We start from the raw sequence: 20,551 nt of genomic DNA on the forward strand, positions 1-20,551 counted from the left end.
GAAAGAGTGGGAGGAGGGACAATTACTAGAATCGAACACACATTCAGCATGTATCTTAATATTTTTGGAAAATTCTTAATATCCTACACCTCATTTTTTTTGTTACAATATAATATAAATTGGCAGTATTCGTGATTATATGTTTGTAATAACTGCGTTTTACTTCATGGGATTTAAGGGTTAGGGGTTTGTGAGTGCTTTCCTTGTTCAAATTCATTAGAGTGGGGGGATTAAAGCTTTTTTTCTTATCAATCTTCCTTTTTTTAATAACTACAGATATTTTTTGTCTAATATTTTTTTCCTTTCGTAGTATTTTTTTAATATAGCAATAAATAAAATATTTAAATTAATAAAATTGTAACAGTCTTCGAGTTCAAAACAAAAATAATTATAATTTTGTGTTTGTTTTAATGTGGTCACAACCTAAGTGTTTTGAGCACTTAACAATATATAATATTTATAAAATGTCCAATTTGGAAAATAAATAGGTTAAATTTTGTACAAAATTTAAATTAGAGAATGAGGATGGAGGAGAGGAGGGCGTTTCAAGTTCGGTGTTGTATGTACAATGTGAATGAATTGCCCCGAAGAAGATTCGGGAAATCCGAGGGAAATACCTTTTAAATATGTTTGTACAGAATCGAATGATATTTGGGTGTGTTGTTCTCCTGATCCGTTCGCTCTCTTCTCTTATTTTATTACCCATGGCTTAGGTTTACATGATGGAGTGTCGACCTCCGCAAGCGCCGCAACGAGTGCAGCACCAGTGGCAGAGCTTCAGAGGTGGATAGAACCAGAGACAAGGTACGAAGAGGGAAAGGAAAGTCAGGCAGGACCAGCGTTTGCAGCAGTTGTCGTCCGAACAATCGCATGGATGCTGGGCAAAGTCGCCCTCCTCATCAGACGCACAATGATAGCTTACGCACTTGGCGCAACCTATGCACGTTACAGTGTCTATGGCATTCTTCACTTTATCAGGGGCGTATTCGCAGGCGCCCTTAGGGTTCTGGTCCTCGGAGTACAACTCGTGGCAGTGCCGGCATCTAAGCTTGATCCTCTGGCCCTTCTCCAGCTTCACGGGGGGCTTTAGTGGCAGTGACGGGGGTAGCGAAGGTTGCTGCTGGATTACGGGCTGCTGAGTTTCGATCTCCAAGCCCTTCTTAAATTCTGTCGGGGATTCTCTACGCGTCCCAGGTTGCGCAGACTTTTGATCAGGATTTATGTAATCGTGAATCGTGGTCAGCTGAACGTACGAGTAGTTCTCTGCAAAAGAAAGCACCGTTTCCAAACTGACTACTAAGAGACAAACAAAATAGTTTCAGTGATTAAAAAAATACAAAATTAAAATTAATAACTTATTAAAATTTAAAAATCTAATTAATAAAGTGAATTAGCGTATATATGTCTTTGAATATTATTTTTAACTTAACGTTAGTTGAAAGAAATGCAGTTCACTTACTGTGCTAACTTTAATTTTTAATTAATTTATCATTATTATTCTATTATGGTCTAATATATATTTTAAGTAATTTCAATAAGTTACGTCACTGCAAAATTTAGCATAAATAAAGTAATTTTCTAATTTGTTTAAAAGACTTTATGCGAGCTTCATTTATCATTTCATGTATGATATTTCTATCGTTTAGCATTGTTTGCTCCGTAAGTGGTAATTACCTTTTTCCCCAGTTGGTTTCTGTGTATCGTAAATCGGCTGTCTAATCTCCACCGATCTGGGAGAAATGGCAGTGGCAAACTGGATGCGCCTCTGGTGGTCAGACTGTGTGCTGGAGTCGCTAGAGCTCCTGGAAGTCGGCGCTTCTTGTGGTAAATTCAATGTCTGTAAACAAACAAACATGAGCAAAATAAATAAAGAAAGTACAAACAAAAACTTAATAAGGTACAATTATTATTTAAAAAAAAAAACTAAATTTTGTACGGATGCGAGTGTATGCGTGCGACGATTTGACCCTGAGACTTTGCATATCCGGTGTTCAACGTTCAACAAGTTAAAAATCATGAGCACAAATTGAAAAAAAAGAGAGAAGTTATCGCACCGAAACGAGAGATTTTTGTGTACAAACTTACCATGAAAACATCATCGTCGCCAACATCTTTTTCATATTTGTATTGTAAGGCCGTGGGTTGTGGGTAGGTGTCCGCAAAACCTGTAAAATAGGAAAAGAAAGTTGAGTCCTAGAGTCACTACGATCCAAAGGTATAATTCATTTTCTAAGCTAAACTGCAAGCAACGTGGGAGTCCATCCACGCGCTACCTCCTGGTTGCATTTCAACATAGCGATATTTCAACCAAGAAGCCGCGATTGGACGGCGTTCCTTAAATAATCAAATCTCACCGTGTAGGAAATCCGTATTAAGGAAAGCATTGAAAAGAACACAAATAGAGCAAACGTTAATAAATATCTTTAAATGATTACACTACTTATAAGATGAGATTCTAACGTTCTGATTTAAATTGCTGCGTCGCTGATCACAACTTACCGTCAAGCAGTTCTTCGACGGCTGTGCGAAGGCCCTTGTCGAAGGCCCGCGCGTCTGCAGCCGTCTGAAAGGTGAGACCGAACTTCTTCTCCTCGGTTTTCCAGTGGTGGAACGTCGGCATGACCTTATTGTACTCGAAATCTTTCTTAATGGTGCAGCACAATACGGTGCTCTCGTCGCTGATTCTGCGACCGAAAATCAGATAGTCGTGCTTCTGCTTGGAGGATTCGGGACCTCCTCCTTGTGCGGGACGTGGCTTCTTCCTCACAGACACGTTGCTTAGTCCTCCTCCTGCTAATGGTACCCATCCTCCCGAGCTGTCATCTCGAGACATTACCTGTGCTCTGACTTGCACCAGGTAGTTTCCACTGAAAAACATAAAGAAAACAAACATTTTATTTCACTTTTCCTTTCCTTCCGTATGCAAAAATACATATACACATAAACAACAATGAGCAATTCGCCTCAATCATCCTCAATTTGTGAGAATTATTCTGACCTATTAATTAAGACACTTCAACAAATTAAGAAATTTAACTGGACACACACAGCCCCCTTTCTATATTTAAACGCTTCTTTTCACAAGTTTCTTTCTTATTTTATGCTACAACTTATACACACTTACTCTTCAAATTTACAGCACATACATCAGACCAATCCAATTTTTGTTTAATTCAAACTAGAACTGTAATTATCCAAATGTAATTCACATTTACCATTATTTTTATGATTGTTAAATTAATTTGTTTTCCGGATTCTAGTCAACAAAATGTTTTTGAAAACATATTGAAACGAGTAAACTAAACAGTACTAATTACGTGTACATTATATTTTAAAAATAATAATAATAGCTTAAAAAAGTAGGGTATTTTAATTCATCGTTTTTCGTGTAATAAATTGGGTTAAAAAGCGCGGAGAGAAGTTTCGGATTCGCGCAACAGGTTTTCCTTCCTCCCTTCAACACACGTAGCTCGTTTCTTCCTGCGTCCGTCTTGAATTATTGTCTAATAAACTGAACAAAAAGAAACTCTCCATCCGTGAACGAAAACGAGAATAACAAGCGTCCGCATAAAAATAGTCGAAAATCATTAGTTCGAAGAGGAGAAACGAAAAACCCATTATTATTTTTATTGGCCTCGCATCCTTCCTCCTTCCTTTTGTTTTGCTTTTTGGGTCGCACCACCCTTTCCTAGCTGGTCGAGTTTCAGCGAGAAACAAAACTATAAAATAAACAACAAAACAAAACAAAAATGCGAAGAAGCAGAGAGAAAGGAACGTTTTCCGCTGAAGTTGACATTTCACAGATGAAAGATTTTTCCCATTTGTGCCGTCACCTTTTGTGCCCGTACCCTGGGACGTCACGAAAGTGTATATTCCAACCGCAGGATCGATTTTCACGGCACAAAAGGCGGTAATAATTGAATGAAAAAACAAACTAAATAAATACGGCCAGTCTAGTTTGGTTATACTAAAAATAACGCGAACAGATTGTGAAATCACGTCAAACATTGGAAATTGATTCGTTACTCTTCTCTTCATTGCGATAACAAGTTGAGCAATGATGAGAGAAGACGTATTGGCAATCCGTACTCTTTGTAATTTGTAATACCTATTAAAGCGATATATTTGTGAGTTGAATTCATGTTATGGTAATCTTTTCTCTTTATATGTTACAATGTATAGTAAAATGTCAAACTACATGAAAATAACGCTAATGAATAACATAAATAATTTTAAGAATTTTGGTAAGTTTTCAAGATACACTAAGTTAACCATGAAAATTATTGAAGAATCTTAATTGTAATATATATTTTTTGATATTTAGTTATTTTTAGCAGTTGCACAATTAGCATTATATTCTGCGGATGACTACTTCAACACTACAAAAACGTTGTTTTATATAAGAAATGAGAATGCGACGTTTCCCTCGGGGTCAAGTTTTGTTGCGCAATCACTATTCCACTTTTTATTCTGCGTTGATTTCCACGCTTACTTCAACTCTAAAAAAATGTTAACGTGCACCTAAACGCATCGTAAAACCGTAATTCTATATGCGCAGACAGAATTGTCTTTGCAACAGAAAACAAGAAGTGTAAAACTTGTTTCTTTATAATTCACGTGAAAGGATAAAATTCAAATTACAAGTTTAGTTATTTTTTTAGATAAATCGTTGCAAAGATATCTAATATAGAATAGTAACACTTAACAACAGATTATATTGAAATACCACAAAATGAAATAACTGAACATTAATATGAAATTATCATATTATAAAGAAAGTTTGAAATTGCGATAGTTATATATTTCTATAAATATAGCGTACATATATCCAATAATAGTTGTATTATGGAAAATACCATTGACAAAACAATTGTTTATGATAATTGGTGAGAATAATAGATAGACGCTAATACATGATAATGCGGGTGTATGTACGATGGAAGCCGTCGCGGAAATCGCGGCGCTTTTGAAAAAGAGCACGACAGGAAATTCGTCCCTGTTTAAATGAATGTAATTTCAACGAAGCCGCTTTTCGTATTGCGAATTCCTAAGTAGATTTTCCGTATGGCTCGTGTATCGCGTGCGTAGATCTTTTCTCAAACACAGGAAATCCCCCTTATGTTGTTATGTATACAAACTGCCTCGACGAATTATAAAAGTTTTTCCTGTCAGGAACGGTTTTCTATTTTAAACGACATGATCATTAAGAAGCAAAGACAAAGCAACTGGAAGAAAAAACAAATTTCAGCTTCAATATTTTGTTTATAAAATTATATGTAAATGTTTTTTTTTTGTTTTCTGGGTCGCCCCATTTGGAAAACCCTGGTTTATTTTTCGCGCATTCATTTGTTTGTTAATCGGATTGATGGATGGATGGATGTGCGAGGGGTTGACGCGAGTGGAAGATCTGATATTTCAATTAAAATTTCCGCTTTAATGTAACTTTATTAAAGGGCCGAGGCCCTCCACTAAATCCACGCCAACCCCCCGCGCGCGCTCCCGCAGTCGTTCCGGGAACGCATTTCATTGACGTCATCGTTCGAGAGCTGCGCCGCCGCCCCCGATCCACCATCCGAATGTGTGCCAGTCCTATGCGTTGCACGTGAACCGGGATGTAGGTAACTGGGTAAAAGTTCATCGCCCTTCATCATCTCGCCCGTCCGCTATCTCCGCTCGCGCGACGGATAAACTCGCGCCCTTTTTTCCCGCATCCGCACATTTTTACTTTATTTTATTTCTCTTCTTTTTTTCTTGCTTCTTACAACTCGCTCGCTCATTATAAAGAGTATGTTAGTCTACACTCCTTCCCGACTCGCACTTTAAAAATATTTTTTAAATTTATATTTAAAACATCTCTACACATTTAAATAGTTTGAGTTTGTTTGAAGAAAATACATTTATAATATAATTGCAATTACTCGTAATATTTTGCACAAAAATATATAGTCATTTAACACGGTATTTGTATAACACGGTTTTGCTCAAACACGCAACGCAACTTAGAGTATATTCATATATTGTGGAAGTCACAATTCATTGCTAATGGGCCTAACTCAACATATCAGATGTGGTTTACTAAACACCGAGAGTATTTTTAGCAAAGACGTATTCCAAAAGTGTCAATCTAAATTTCAAGAGTTTTGTGTCAAATTTTCACTAATCAATAGAAGTATAGTAAATCTATTTAATAGTTTTGTTAAAAGTTATATAAGATTTATTCAACAACCAGCAAGAATCTAAGATGTTAATCTTTATATTTGATACGATTCATTAATAAGCCTCGATACACTATAGCAGGGGTCCCCAACTTTTTGCACCCAAGAGCACATTCTAGAATGTGTTGGATATAGTTATAGTTGGATATAGTCAAAAACAAACTAATTCCACACGGCGGCGGGCGCCATGGTGCCCGCTGGCATAGGTTTGGGGACCACTGCACTAGTCAATTTTAAAAATTAGTAAATATTTTTAGCAAAACAAAAATAAAATCTAAAAAATAGTACATTCAAGTCAAGTAACTTTTCCGTTTCTATTAGTACGAGATATTGCGGAATCGATTCACATGTTATTAAAGTAACTACGTTTTGCCTCTGTGCACATTTAAATAATATATTAAAAGCCAGTAGAAGTTAAATAATTACCATCGAATCTTTCTAAATATTACAAAAAATATAAATCAGAAAGCCCTTTTGGCCTAAAACAAGTCTACTCTTTTTAGAGCATACAAAATATAGCTGATATGCAACTTGTATAATATTCGACCTCTATTTTTAAAGCGCGTGCGAATTGTATTGACAACAGCTGTTAAATATTTAACAATCTGTTCTTGGAAATATGATACCTTCGTTGCTTATAAATTAAGATAATTTCACACTGCTCAATAATGATAATTAATGTAATCTATATAAATACATTTGGCGTCATTCTATTGATTGATTTTATAAATATTAATTTAATTCATTTTTGAATAAATTTAATAAATCAAGATAATTTAATTCCATATAACATTACTTGAAATAAATGTGAGACATAAGAAATAGTTTTAAAAACATAGTTAAAATGTGTAAATGTTAATGTATAATAGAAGATTCTTACTATATCAACAGGTTGGGACTTGTCATCTTGAACTAACTATTACTATTGAAGAACACACGAATGTGCAAGAGAAAAGTGAAGAGGCAGGTATCAAAACTTTTCACTCTAAAGCATATTTCAACGAAAAAAGCAATAAAAAATTTGACAAGAGAGGAGGACAGCAAGATTTAAAAGTACTTAACGGGAAAATCTTAAAGAATAGACGTACATTTCTACAGCAAGGTTCTACCTCCAAAGGACAATAAAACTTGAGGGTGGCGAATTGAGGGTGGTTCGTGTCTTGAAAGATTCAATGAGTGGAGGGAGGCATGTTGATGCATGAAAGACTCGCTTAACATCAAAGAAAGTTTTGAAATACGAATTGTTAAATTTCCTTTTTAAATGTTATATATAAATTTAAAGTATTTAAATGTAATATACACATTAAATAAGATAATAAATATTCTCATTTACTTTTTTCCTTATTTAGTTTTAAAAAAAAGATTCCTATTGCTACTATTAATTCCTTTAAATTCTCGTATTATTTTCAATGGATGAAGTATTTTCATAATGACGCCCTTATGAAAATACATCGACATCCAGAATTGACAGGCCATTCATTTTTTACCTGTCCACAGGAGCTTTACGGATATCAGAATTTGTACCTGAACATTCGTTATAGAAGAAATTCACAATGAATTTCGAAGAAAAGGGAAAAACACTTTCATTAAAAATATTTATGTTCGAATGTTTTTATTGAAAGGTGCCGTATGATAAATGTAGAAAATGCGCGACGAAGGAATCACTGGAAAGAATGTCGTGTTCGGGGTATTAATTCGAGGTGATGATAATGAAGGTGTGCTAACAACAATGAATATCGACATGCCAAAGGCACAATGTCACGAAATTCGTCAGTTTTGCATGAAAGAAAAACCGCGTGAATCAGAAGTTTCCTATAAAAGGATAAGTTTGGCGTTTCTAAAAGTTTGTGCAGATAAATAAGTCGCTGGGGGAGAAAATTTTCAACGGGGCACTGAATAAATTTATCGTGGATATTATGAAAATAAATAAGTAAATACGTGATGTGGGGATCGAATGATCGAGGTTGCAGTGATGTAGTTTTGGATCAAATATTTAGGGTGGTTTTGATGTAGTTGTTAAAATTAGCAAATCTCCAGTGGATTGTATGTAGTGTAGGGCTTAGTGAATGCGCACGGAGCAACAATATTATGTGTTGGTGTTTGTGTGTTATTTATCTGGGTATATGCAATCCGTTTCGGGTACAGAAAGGGGGTCAGTGATGACGTCAATGTTCCTGTTCCGGGAAGAAGGGACAGAGGGATTTTATACATAGTTCAATGGAGAGAGAGGGAGGTGGTGAGAGAGAGAGAGAACTGTGCGCGTCGTCGTTGAGGGGCGGTGGGATTTTAGGGTTCGCGGGTGTCGGTGGGGGGCAGCTGGGTGGAGGGGGGTTTGGCCCCATATAATTTTATGAATCCCAGTTCCTCCACCCCCTCTGACGCTCTGCAGCCGACGGGGGGCGGCGGAGATCCGGGGAACCTGAATCCCGCTGACGTCATAAGGTGAACGGGGGTAGCGTTTGACCTAAATACTAGCATGAATGGTTGGTGAGAGCGCGAGGGCGACAACCCCGGAGAGCTCGGAATTGGGTCGACGCGAGGCTAAAAATAGATCCACGAAAACCGCCCCTCCGCCGCAACCCCATCTATTTATACACGCACTCCCATACACCAGCAAAAAAAACAAGACACATATTCAACAGCATACCAAAAAAAGATTCAATTGCCATTGATTTCAACGATAAATCAGATAAGAAAAAAATCTCATGAAGACATCCATTAAATAATGCTAACTAACCTACGTGCACTACCTACTAACTATATTGGAAGTATCAGTTATAACGCAGCCACTCGAAAAGAATTTCCAGGAACAAGGAGAAAACCAAACCCGCAATGGTCAGTTAAATATACAACACAAAAGATTGTTCACTTCAGACCAAGGGATGCATTATAATGCGATTCCAAGAATAAACTTACACTTATGCAAAGACTTCTGAAAAACAACGATAATATATTTTTTCTTATGAAATGAAATCTGGATTACTGAATTTTCATAATGATTACTAGATGCGCGTAAACAGTTATTAATAATATGTGATTCCAAAGAAAATATTTCAAATTGTTACCATCTTATTTAAAATATATGTATATAAGTTACTAGCCAACTATTGTGTTAAATAATAATGAGGGTTTCGAATTCAATTAAGGAAAATATAAAAAAACATGTGATCAATAAATTATGTTTAGTATTATTTTTTATGAACTTATAAACAAAGTGAAAATGATTTGTGTAAAATAATAAGAAATTTTATAAGACTTGAAAAAGATACAGTAATCCACGATTTTTCCGAAATAATGTAATAAGAAATTAATTTTAAATATTTTATCATTGTCAACTAACTTTTTCACCAATGAAAAATAGGAATTAATGTTTAAATAAAATTATTACACAATGATATTAATCACGCCGGAAGTCGATAGCGATTTGTGATAACCTTCTGGCAAGCAACTATATAGTAGTAATCTTGATTCATCGATAACGAAATTGAAGTGAACAGGTTGTAATTGCATACATACTTTTGCGCATTGTTCCATTCCCTAGTTGTCATGTCAACATACCGAATTCGCAATGTTAATGACACATTAAATATCACCTGAATAATGATTATATGATGTCATTGGTAAATAAATGTTTTGCAATATTCATAAATTATTCAAAGAATAGTAATTAAATAATATCAATAATCAATGTTGAAATTAATGTCGGTCATCACACATAAATAATTATTATTATGTCAATTTAATCTGAAATTGTAATTAATGTTAATAAACTGTAATAATTCAATATAATTAGGAAAGTATTCAAATAACCAATTTTAGTATTGCATATTTATTTATCTAATGTAAAAGAAAGTAAAACTTTTGGCTAAGTAACTTTGTCAGTATATATTTATGAAACTGGTTCTTACGTGCAATCTTCTAAGTATCAAGTTAACATTGACATATTTTAAATATCTATTTTCAAGATAATTTACAATAAATAAATAATGAACATTGAATTTCAACTCAAATTTCATTGTTTTTATCAATTTCATATTATGTTACTAATAGTAACAGTAATTGAATCATCAGCTATCAAATGAAACAGATATGAAATTTTAAAATGAATTTCATTGAATCCTTTCAAAGTGGGTTGCTGCTGCTGCATCAAAATCCCCATTCATGCGCACTCTTCTCCCGTTCATTCAAGAACCGACAAGTCTATACTCGTTCATTAAACATTTTCCACCATTGATTATTATTCATCATCGCTGCGCAATTGAATGTACATAATAATAAGAATTAAATCAAATATTATTTTCGTTACATTTCAGTTCATTTCATAAAAAAAGATTTTTTTTTAATATGACCTATATATCGTAATGCGTCGGTCATTAAAAAATTACATATTTATTAAAAATAAACAAATAAGTTTTAAGCATTGTAATTCAAATAAAAAGCATATTCAAATCTTCTGTAAGAATATTGCTGAAAATTGAAGGTTTTAGAGTACACTAATACCTCGCATTGTTTGATGAGTCCTGGATTCACTAGTCGGGTTTGATGATTTCAAAACAAATTCAATTGAGTAAAATAAAAATAAATTCAGAACCAATTATCCGGACTATATGAGGTATTGCTGTATTATCTAACATGTGATGAATTGATAGGTTCGTACAATACATACGTAGTTTATATTAGTAATATTGAAATTGTCCTAAAGTACAACTATCATTGTCATATATAATCATTGAAACGTAAGGTCTCTTAATATTGTTGCTCCACATAATGTTAATAAATTTATGAAAGATGTGAGCAAGTATGTTGGGTAGGTTTAAAGACGATGTAATATTTTAGACGGTTGTCTTTGCGCAAATGAAAACAATTAAACGGTCGACTCGCATCCGTCACGTACTGATCAGGAAATAGCGTCATCATCGCGGTAATCTGTTTTCGTTCGATATGAATTCCTAATTGATCAATCGCCTTTCTGATGGATACATACCAGAAGTCGATCTCATGGTCGAGTACCATTGTCCAGCGGCGGCGGTTGGCGATGAATGGAAGACAAAAAGGAGACCCAGTTACGATGCAGAAGAAGATGATGCCGATATTATTATTATTTTTGGGCCATCACCATCAAAGCATAATATGATGTAGAAAACATCAATAAACACGGCATCAAGTAGGCCACGTGTAAGGGCTACTGACGTCATGGGATCCGGGAACCCGTATTGGTCGGGTGGGAGTTTGAATCGCGAGGCCCCAACGTGGTCCTCGCCGGTGGCGGCAGCAGAGGCGGTGGGGGAAGTAAACACGGCCTAGCTGCATTCCGTGACCCAATTCTGGCATGAATGGCTATTGCAGAGGGTAACAACCCGGGAACAGCTGAAATTGGGTCACGGGACCACCGCCGCTGCTGCCTCTACCGCCTCCTTCTACTCCCTCTGCCGTCATTGCTCCACCACCCCCAACCGATTCCAGGATAAATACACAGGATATAACCTCCCCTGTGCTATTTTTAGAATCGCTCAACGAACGGGCGCGCGCCGTAGTTGAATGAATGAATTTTCTCTATGAACACATTCTTCTTCTTCTTTCCCCCCAATATATATATACTCCTTTTTCGTTCTCTCTTCTTTTTAACCTCATTACCACAGAATATTATTTATCGTGGGGTAGCGACCCGCTTCCTGCATTGCGCCCAGTTTAAGATTCTTTTTTTTCTAATTCTCCTCTTCAAATTATTTTTGTTTACTGATAGGTACTTCCGGTAGAGCAGCAGGGAGTCGCCTCCTAAGCGTCCCCCATCCGGCATGAATGAAATCATGTAATCCATACATAGTGTGCACCAGGACCTGCATACATTTACATGACGGATCGATCCAAAATTTCCATTCACCAAACAAAATGCCCCAAAATTGAATTAGCTCAAACATTCACAAAGAATTCTCAAATCGACATGTACATTTTATTTCGAATATTGATTCTAAAATAATATCAATACTTATTTTTTTTTGTTGCATTATTTTATCAAAATTGTTTTTTTTATTATTAAATAACATAGGTACCTATGTAAATGATGTATTTAACTAAATATTGTTATATCACTGCGTGTACGTGACAAGAAACTCGTAGTGTGAACCACCTTTAAAAAATGTTTCGTACAAGAACAAAAAACAAGCATAGACTTATCAAATACGAATTGGTATATTCGACTCTTAATTAATTAATCTTCTCGATGCAATCAGAATTTCGATTGATAAATACGCGGAAACTTTGAGCGCACCCGAAAATAGAATTTTGCTTCGGCCGGCGAAAAGTGTTGATAAAAAGAGTCCTTATTTTCAATTCCCGCATACGCAATTCCATTCTTAGCCATCCGTTTTCGTCCTTGCTTTTCGAACTCGCTTTGCTCGTTTTGCTCGTTTTTTTTTTCTTTAGTCTTTACGCCGATGATGTTTTTTGCTCTCCCATCCCCCCGTCGACGATTATTAGAACTAATTATTCCCATGGTGCAGGATATCCGCTGCATCGCATCTCCATCGCTTTCTCACGTACACAAAAAAAACAAATCTAATGCATTTTTTTTTGTAGATCGAATTCTTCACTTTTCCTCTGTGCTATCTTTCGACACGCATTGTCTGTTAATTAATGTAACAATTCTAAGAAACAATATTTCCTTTTTTTCTTTAGTAAAAATCTCGTCGAGTTGCATTTGTCGATAAAATAGTGTTAAATGCAAGGACATCGTTATCTAATCTTAAGAAATTTCCAATTAATTTACGTCAAATATTTCGTTTCTTTTATTATTTTGTATATTATAATTAGCATCAGTATATTGTTTTTTTATTAATAAAACATGATATAGACTAATAATATATAATATGGAAAATAATACAGGTGTATTTTAATAATCGTAATTACAGAGATTTGTGTCGATACATCGATGATGGTCGATATGTGAGATGGATTAGCGCGGTAGTTGTTTTTTGTGAGAAGAAGTGGGCGGAAACCCTAAGAAAAGACAGTACTCAATCATGTTTATTAACCCTGGTAATGGTTTCAGGATTAATAGTTTTAATGATTCCCATGGAGCAGGATATCCGTTCCAGCGCATCCTCCGGCCGCTGCTAACGCTACGTTAAAAGAAAATAATTACTTATTATCCTCAACTCGTCTATTTCCTTAGCTCCGTGCCTATCTAGTAAACGGAGGAGTCTCGTTTACTTCTCTTCTTTTTGTTCGTATTCTGCATGTTTGTTTTCGGGGTGAACGCGGTGTTAAATGTAAAATGGCTCGAATGTTCATTGATCTCTGGGGAAGGAAAGAGGCAGAGATTAAATGAATGGATGTATGAAACAAACGGTCCCGTTGTATGCGGCTTGATGCACGGCATGTGAGAGAGACCTTCCTTGTCTCCTTATCATCGATCGGCTTTAAATAAAACGAAATCGTTAATTTATTGGGAATCCACGGAAAATACTCGTCGCATCCTCGCGTTTTCTATCCTTCTCTCTCTCTCTCTCTCATTCAATCGGGACCAGACGGACGAACTGATCTTTCGAAACCGTCCCACGAGTTCTCTTTCTCTCTCCTTCACTCCTCAACAACGATTTGCATACAACTATTTATACTAGTATATATGCAGAGGCTATATTTAGACAATAAATGTATTATTGTTGCGGTTGCATTCGATTTCATCAGTTTTCGGATGAATGGAGGCGACACTTCGCTCCCATTCCTCCACCTAGTCGATCCCAAGAGGAACAATACGCACCTCGGATTGTTCCTAATTACATAATCAGAGAAAAGTCAATGACAACCGTATCATTATTATTTTTATATTGTCGAGCACCGGAAATCGCTTTACGTTGAACCGAAATCGAATCGGAGAGGTGTAGTACTTTTTTTTTGTATGTGTCGTTGAAGTTGTCGCTACAATTACTGCAATTACAAAACACTTATCTATGTAGGAAATGACGCGATAAAAATAATTTATCATTATTATATTGCAATTAAAAAAAAAGTGAATAATAATAATAAATGCAGTGAATGAAAAAGGTGCATCCAGTTCGTTGAAATCGGCTGCAATAATCGGAATTGGCGTTTTTATTAATGAATCCTATATGTATGTATGATCTAGGCTCCTCCTATCTGGGCTCCATTCACGGATTCGCTCCATTCAGAGATTTCGCGATTTAACTGCGCTTTTCCCATTTTCTCCGTTCCGATCCTACCCTCATCGCGTTGTCATACAGTTTTTTCTTTTACTTTCCTCTTTTCTTTTCTTTTCATTCTTCTTCGCTTCTTACTCGTTATCCTCTTGAATAGAAAAAAAGGTCGCTCGCAGGGAGTGTGCATAAGCGAGGCGGACTCTGGTCGCGGCTAAATTTAACTATGGCCCATGTTATTAAATAAATCCAAGAGGAAACGCTCTTATTTCGAAAATAAAAGTGCGCGAGATTATTATAGACCTAGTGGGGAGAATTGCATTTTGCTATATGCCTCTCGGCTTTGTTTTCAAACTTTCGTTCAACTTCGAAAAGCCAGCAGGTGACAACAACGTGCGATCAGTTATTCATTGCCCCCTTCGGCAGGCAAGAGTTGTAGCTTGCCGCTGAATGCAACAAACATAACGTGTTTGTTAGTGTGTCGGTTGTGGGTATGCATGCATGTATTTATAAGTGTGTGTGTGTTGATTCATGAATGGAATCCATTGATTAGTGTGTGAAATGAATGATCGCTACATAAAACCTATTACATCGAGTTCCGGCCCGCTCTTTTCCGCCTAAAGGGGTTGATATAATTAAGTGTTGGCAAAGTGCAGCAATGTAACTAGCATTGAAGACCCAACCATCGCAATGTGACCAAATGGTAAGAAGCACCACAACACTTGGGGTGGTGGTGTGTTGTGTGCCGTCTGCGGGAAAATCTTGACTACCAAAGTAAACTAGAATCGTAAAAAGGAACTTACTCTTCAGACGTGTCGGTCATGATTGGTGTTTGTGTACAGGCTACAACAGTTGGCTTTCACTCTTTCGATTGATAACACCATTTTTCAACAACATCAATCAAATCAACTGGACAACGAGAGGACTTTCATTCAACTAAACACACTAAACTACGGTTATGTTCTCGACGACTCGCACAGGCACGCACACAATCAGCACACGCTCGATCGTTTCTCTCTCTTCTTCGAACGTCGCCTTCGTTATGCCACCTCTCTGTTACACTCTCTTGCACGTTTGCTTCAACTTCTCCCACCACAAATGGGGACGAAACTCTTCGCATCGGATGCGCACACCGACTAAGAATTCATTCATGCACCACCAACGACATCTATTCTAGGTGTAATACATTTTGAAAAAAGTTCTACTTTACCTTCATAAGTTTAATATACTTTCAAGTATTTCTTAACATTTCTTTCTCCATTACTGTTCACCTATTTAATTCAAAATTAGATGTGGAACCAAATTATCATTTAACCAATATTTGTTAGTTTTTCATCCTATTTGTCCGGCGCTGTTATTCTGGCGTATTTATTTTATGAATACATAGAGCATAATTCGTTCCAGAATTATATAAATTATTGTAATATACCATAATGTGTTCCATGCCAAAAAAAAATACTCAATTTTTTTATTGTATAAAGTTTATTCAAAGAAAATTCATCTTTTCTTCTATCGCGAAATGAACCAACCTGAAATACGAATTCGATTAACAGGAAACAATAAAAAATCGAAATAATAATTTATCTATGATACATACCTAATTATTTTATGAGCAAGTGTATTTTTTCTAAATTTTACTCTCCCGATGTAGCCTGTACCCAGTACTATTTCGCCAGTAAATGAATTTATTAGGAAATTTTGGAATTATTAAATTTATCTACTTCCCCTGAGACTTTTCACCAATCCAGATAGTTTCTGCATCACACGTTGCTTTACTATCTCATGCTACTGCAAATAATGCTTGATATACCCAGATCCCCGTTCTGCAGAGTCTTGTTATGCTATGCATATCCTCTTTTTTCAGGGGACGTTTGAAAATAATTTTGATCAGTGAATTCATAAAAATAATAAAGAAATAGATCTATTCAACTTTTTAAAGTTTAATATTTTCTGGTAATTTTAAAAAATATAATAATATCAAATAAGAATCCTTCTTTGCAAAAGGTTGACCTACTTTGATATTTCGGTAAACATTACCTAGATGTTTTGAATTTATTATTATTATTTCAATTTTACTGGTAAAAATGCAAGACTAAAAATGCAAAATTTGGTTGTTAAAAAACACTTAATTTATATAGTGCAAGATACATTTAATGGCTTTGTTGTTCTTGCTTAATCCATTAATTAGTTCAATAAAATTACTTAATGCTACTTTTATTGTTGAACTTATGTTAAGTAGGTTGTACATAGAACTAACAATTTTATTACCTTTTCAAAATGTTACTTAAATTATTCTGCTTATCTCCAAAATATTCAGACTCAAGGTAACGCTGTCATTTCGGATGATCTATAATAAAATTCTACAGCAATACTTCCCGTATTTCGGCTTCAATTATTGCAGATTCACTATTTGAAAATTGAATTTAAAATTTCAGTAAAATAAATTCTAAAAAAATATTATTATTATTTTACAAAAAAATATATGTAAATGATTGTTTCCTCTCTATACATTAGTCTTTTTTATGCTTTATCTCTTATCTATATACGGTTTTAAATTTCTCAATTAGTTTTGTTAGCAACTATACCTTAATGTAAGAATCAACACATGATTTACCAATGTCGTAACTGAATCATACGCGAAATAAGACGAAATTGAAACGACTGATGTGCCTTGCACTTGACAAAGCGTATAAAGTATTTTACTTCTATTCATTATGTTATACTTTAACACGGTCAGATCGAAATAAAATTAAAGTATGTAAAGCGTTTGACAGATGAGTATGGGAATCCTAGGGCCAGAAAGCAAATTATTCGTTTGAACGAAAAAAAGGCCAGTTAATGCATTCACAATAAGATTGATATAAAATCGCTTAGCTTACTCGAATTTGTGTACTCTTTTAGTACGTAAAGAAAGTATTAACTATTTTCTACTGGTTATATATAAAATAAAATGTAAAATTGAAATTAAATTGAATACTTTATTTAAATAAAATCTTTGAATTAAACGGTTTGGATATAAATAAACAGACTTGAGTGTAAACTACTAATAAATTAAATTGTACCTTAACAGAAAAAGAAGATAGCAAAATAAAGTACTATAAACAAATGGATTGTATTTAAACAATAGATTTTGTTATACGATTTTGGTTTTGGCTTCTTCACTATTAGTTGCATCCCATTATATAACAGTTTAAAAAAGTATATACTTAAAATTTTGGTTTGACCAAATTGAAAGGGGTAGTCTTAAGCAAGGCATCCGTGCGCAAAGTAAGTGGACTGTCGTGGGCGGAGCTGTGGGAGGTGCTACCCAGGAATTCGTCTGGGTACAAGTTTTCTTCCGAACAGACAATTGGACCGCTGTTCAACCATTTATGCAGAAACTCTTGCTGCGCAGATTCACCACTGTTCTCCTTGCTGGTATCGGAAGACGAAACGTTCAATAACGGATCCGAACTCAATTCAATACTTGCACAAAGCTCTAGGCCTTTGTCCTCATCCGTGTATGATCCCAGTGATCTGCTGAGACGTTTCGACTTCATCAGCGAGTTATCCGCTGCACCAGGTGACTTCGTTATTTCTATCGGAATCATTTCTTTTCCCTCTTCGACTCCTGCAGTAGCTTCGTTTGTATCACAGTCGTTTCTAGTAATTATTGCTTGATTTACTGGTACTAAAATAAATATGCATGAAATTAATATATTCCTATACAAAAGATAGAAAAAAAGTATTTACCACAGTTATCTAATAGTTCTGAATTACATAATTCCATGTACTTTTTAAAAGAGCTGTTGCTCATCTGCTTATTTAAAAAGGCTTCCGGTATACTCATTTTGGTATCTTTGATGGCGGGCGAAATAAAAGTTCTTTCGTACTCGACCGGAGGTTTGCAGCATCGCTGGCTCGAAATTGATGATACATCGGTTTCCAACCTGATTGTGTCTTGGCTACACTGACTCGTTGTATCACTCATGACATCGTTGAATCGTGATCCTCTATCAGTGGGGTATCTAGCCATATCTCTACCGTGAAGCAAAATTAGAACATTGGCTAAAGTCGCTTTGAGATCAGGTGTTCGAGCTCCTAACATGTACAAATATTGGGCAATATTTTTATTTAACAGATAAACCGCATAGTTGAACTGCATCCGATCTTTTCCTCTTGTATATAAAGGAAACCTGGAAATATTCAAACGGATTAATTTGTTATTTCTTAGATATCATTTATAAGTACTCTCTAGTTTTCTCTGATAAGGAAGCAGTGATTTGATCTTCGATGGTAGATCGAGAACCAAAATAATGTATGGGATAACGAAGAGGAACCTGCAGGATAGAAGCGCACATTATTAAAATATGACTTACGTATCCCAAAGCCACAGAGAGACCGTTGTCCGTGCATTCTATAAATAAATAATATATTAAATGTTAATTTATTTATAAATAAATTAAGTGTTATGAAATTTCATTCAAATTATAAAATACCTGCTATTATGTTCGAAGGTGGTAAATATACGCAATTTACTAAGTATTTATCATCCTTGACGCGTTCTATTGGGTATAGCATCAATAATTCAGACATTAGCTGTCGCCTTCTATAATGTAATTTGGATGTTATATGGTGGAGAATATCCTTCTGGTGAGAACATTCTCTCTTTCGTTCTCTCAGTCTCTCAATTTCTTTACTTAAATGCATAAAATTCTCCATCAATTGTGAACCTGTAATTAATATTGTAATAATTAGTAATGCGTACGAAAATATGCGTAAACACAACTTTTTTCAGAATTTTCATCCTGCATTCCCCTATATTTGCTTTTCATCCGTCGGATTTCCGCTTGCTTCCTGTCGCGTTCCTGCGACAACATTTTCGTCCTCAATTTCGACACCTCGATTTCTTTCTGTAGCCTCTGCATTTCCAACCTTTGCAATCGCGTAGGTTTTTCCTGAAAATTTCAACCAGTTACATATTTGTTCTATGTCAATAGTCAATAAAATACACCCACGTGCAGCATTTTATTCAGCGAAGTCATCGTAAGCAATTGCGGTGCATATCTAACATTACTGTCAGTCTTCGTCTTTGAAGTCGATTCTTTACAATTCCGTTCATTCTCGGAGCCTCCCTGGCATTTAAAATCGATTTTATCCTTCAGCGCCTGCACTTCTAAACTCTTATTTCGAATGCTAATTTGTAACGAACGTAGTTTACGCAATTTACTAAGATTGTACGTGTTTTTCACGTCCGATGATTGATTCTTATCAGACGCTATTTTATAAATGTACATGGAATCTTCAGTGCTAACTACATTTAGGTGGTCTATGAATGGAAGAGGCCTTGCAACATCACATCGAACACAATTTATACTAGTAAAATAACCTCCACGTAAGTGTAATATCACAGTATTCTCAGTAAACAGTTCAGGATAAATGTCTCCAAATTTATTGCCTAAATATACTAGACCTGACAAGTTTATGCCCCAGGTTAAGATCAACTCACAATCATTCCATATTCTCAATACGAAAGCTATAAATGATTATATAAATTAGTAATATGCTACTGAAAGAATAGCTACTAATTTAAATACCTTTTGTTGATAGATTTGGAATTTCACTAATTTCTATATCTCCCCATTTTGGATTCTCACTGAGAACCTTTTCACTGGTATAGATTGGTGCACACATTGCAGTTGTGTGAAGGGTAAAGTGGAACCCAACAGTTGTTGTGGACTTCACATTGTATGCAATTACTCTGAACAAGTGTCGCAGCCTCAGCTGAAAAAATCAAACATAGCATTTACAGTACTTCTCAATAAATAGACATTTCTTCCTACGAACTTGTTGGGTAATCAGTGGAATCCATAAATTACACCTGACTCGACCCGAAATCTGATTACTATTCGGAAAATTCATCGCTCATCGCCCCCTTTCACAACAATAACATTTCTCTTTTCAACTTTAACTGTCAATATTTAAGGTTATGATCAATGTCAAATAAAAATATAATAATTTGTGAAAGTATAACTACTTTATTTCAAATATTTATCTATTAATTAATATTTCTATATTGTTAATAATATGTATTTCAGTTGATTAACATTATTAAAAAATAACACTATTTTAGCACCATCTATAGGCATAGGCATAGACTAACAACATCTAAAGGCAGGTGTCCCTTCAAATTATTGTAGACAG

At 35.2% G+C, this 20,551-nt stretch overlaps 2 protein-coding genes across 4 annotated transcripts; both read right to left on the reverse strand.

Annotated features, from left to right (window-relative positions):
- Positions 1 to 353: 353 nt before the first annotated feature.
- On the reverse strand, positions 354 to 15,521 carry LOC108563440 (sprouty-related, EVH1 domain-containing protein 1). Of its 3 annotated transcripts, none has more exons than XM_017922118.1 (5): positions 15,172 to 15,521; positions 2,500 to 2,867; positions 2,086 to 2,111; positions 1,675 to 1,837; positions 354 to 1,296 (listed from the first exon to the last, which is right to left on the reverse strand). In XM_017922118.1, the coding sequence occupies exons 1-5, from the start codon at positions 15,189 to 15,191 to the stop codon at positions 716 to 718; spliced, it is 1,158 nt and encodes a 385-aa protein (XP_017777607.1). In that variant the 5' UTR covers positions 15,192 to 15,521; the 3' UTR covers positions 354 to 715. The 3 variants fall into 3 exon arrangements, with proteins under 3 accessions (XP_017777607.1, XP_017777604.1, XP_017777606.1); XM_017922115.1 differs by having other exon boundaries at positions 2,086 to 2,165; XM_017922117.1 differs by having other exon boundaries at positions 356 to 1,263; positions 2,086 to 2,165.
- Positions 15,522 to 17,380: 1,859 nt separating this feature from the next.
- Positions 17,381 to 20,331, reverse strand: LOC108563418 (UV radiation resistance-associated gene protein). The gene is made up of 8 exons (XM_017922088.1): positions 20,195 to 20,331; positions 19,945 to 20,131; positions 19,366 to 19,883; positions 19,137 to 19,305; positions 18,847 to 19,080; positions 18,599 to 18,764; positions 18,101 to 18,543; positions 17,381 to 18,038 (listed from the first exon to the last, which is right to left on the reverse strand). The coding sequence occupies exons 1-8, from the start codon at positions 20,267 to 20,269 to the stop codon at positions 17,575 to 17,577; spliced, it is 2,256 nt and encodes a 751-aa protein (XP_017777577.1). The 5' UTR covers positions 20,270 to 20,331; the 3' UTR covers positions 17,381 to 17,574.
- Between the last annotated feature and the right edge of the window lie 220 nt (positions 20,332 to 20,551).

Source organism: Nicrophorus vespilloides, unplaced genomic scaffold (genome assembly GCF_001412225.1).
Source record: "Nicrophorus vespilloides isolate i.1.1-1 unplaced genomic scaffold, Nicve_v1.0, whole genome shotgun sequence".
NCBI classification, from domain to species: domain Eukaryota; kingdom Metazoa; phylum Arthropoda; class Insecta; order Coleoptera; family Silphidae; genus Nicrophorus; species Nicrophorus vespilloides.

What these genes read in the sequence shown, in the direction of transcription:
- LOC108563440 (XM_017922115.1), bottom strand. Translation starts at nt 15,191, where the DNA reads ATGACCGACACGTCTGAAGA. An exon ending in ATGACCGACACGTCTGAAGA is followed by an intron (nt 2,868 to 15,171) that starts GTAAGTTCCTTT and finishes TATGTTTTTCAG; the next exon opens with TGGAAACTACCTGGTGCAAG. An exon ending in GAAACCAACTGGGGAAAAAG is followed by an intron (nt 1,297 to 1,674) that starts GTAATTACCACT and finishes TTTGTCTCTTAG; the next exon opens with TAGTCAGTTTGGAAACGGTG.
- LOC108563418 (XM_017922088.1), bottom strand. Translation starts at nt 20,269, where the DNA reads ATGAATTTTCCGAATAGTAATCAGATTTCGGGTCGAGTCAGGTGTAAT. An exon ending in TCCAAATCTATCAACAAAAG is followed by an intron (nt 19,884 to 19,944) that starts GTATTTAAATTA and finishes AATCATTTATAG; the next exon opens with CTTTCGTATTGAGAATATGG. An exon ending in ACCTTCGAACATAATAGCAG is followed by an intron (nt 18,765 to 18,846) that starts GTATTTTATAAT and finishes ATTTATTTATAG; the next exon opens with AATGCACGGACAACGGTCTC.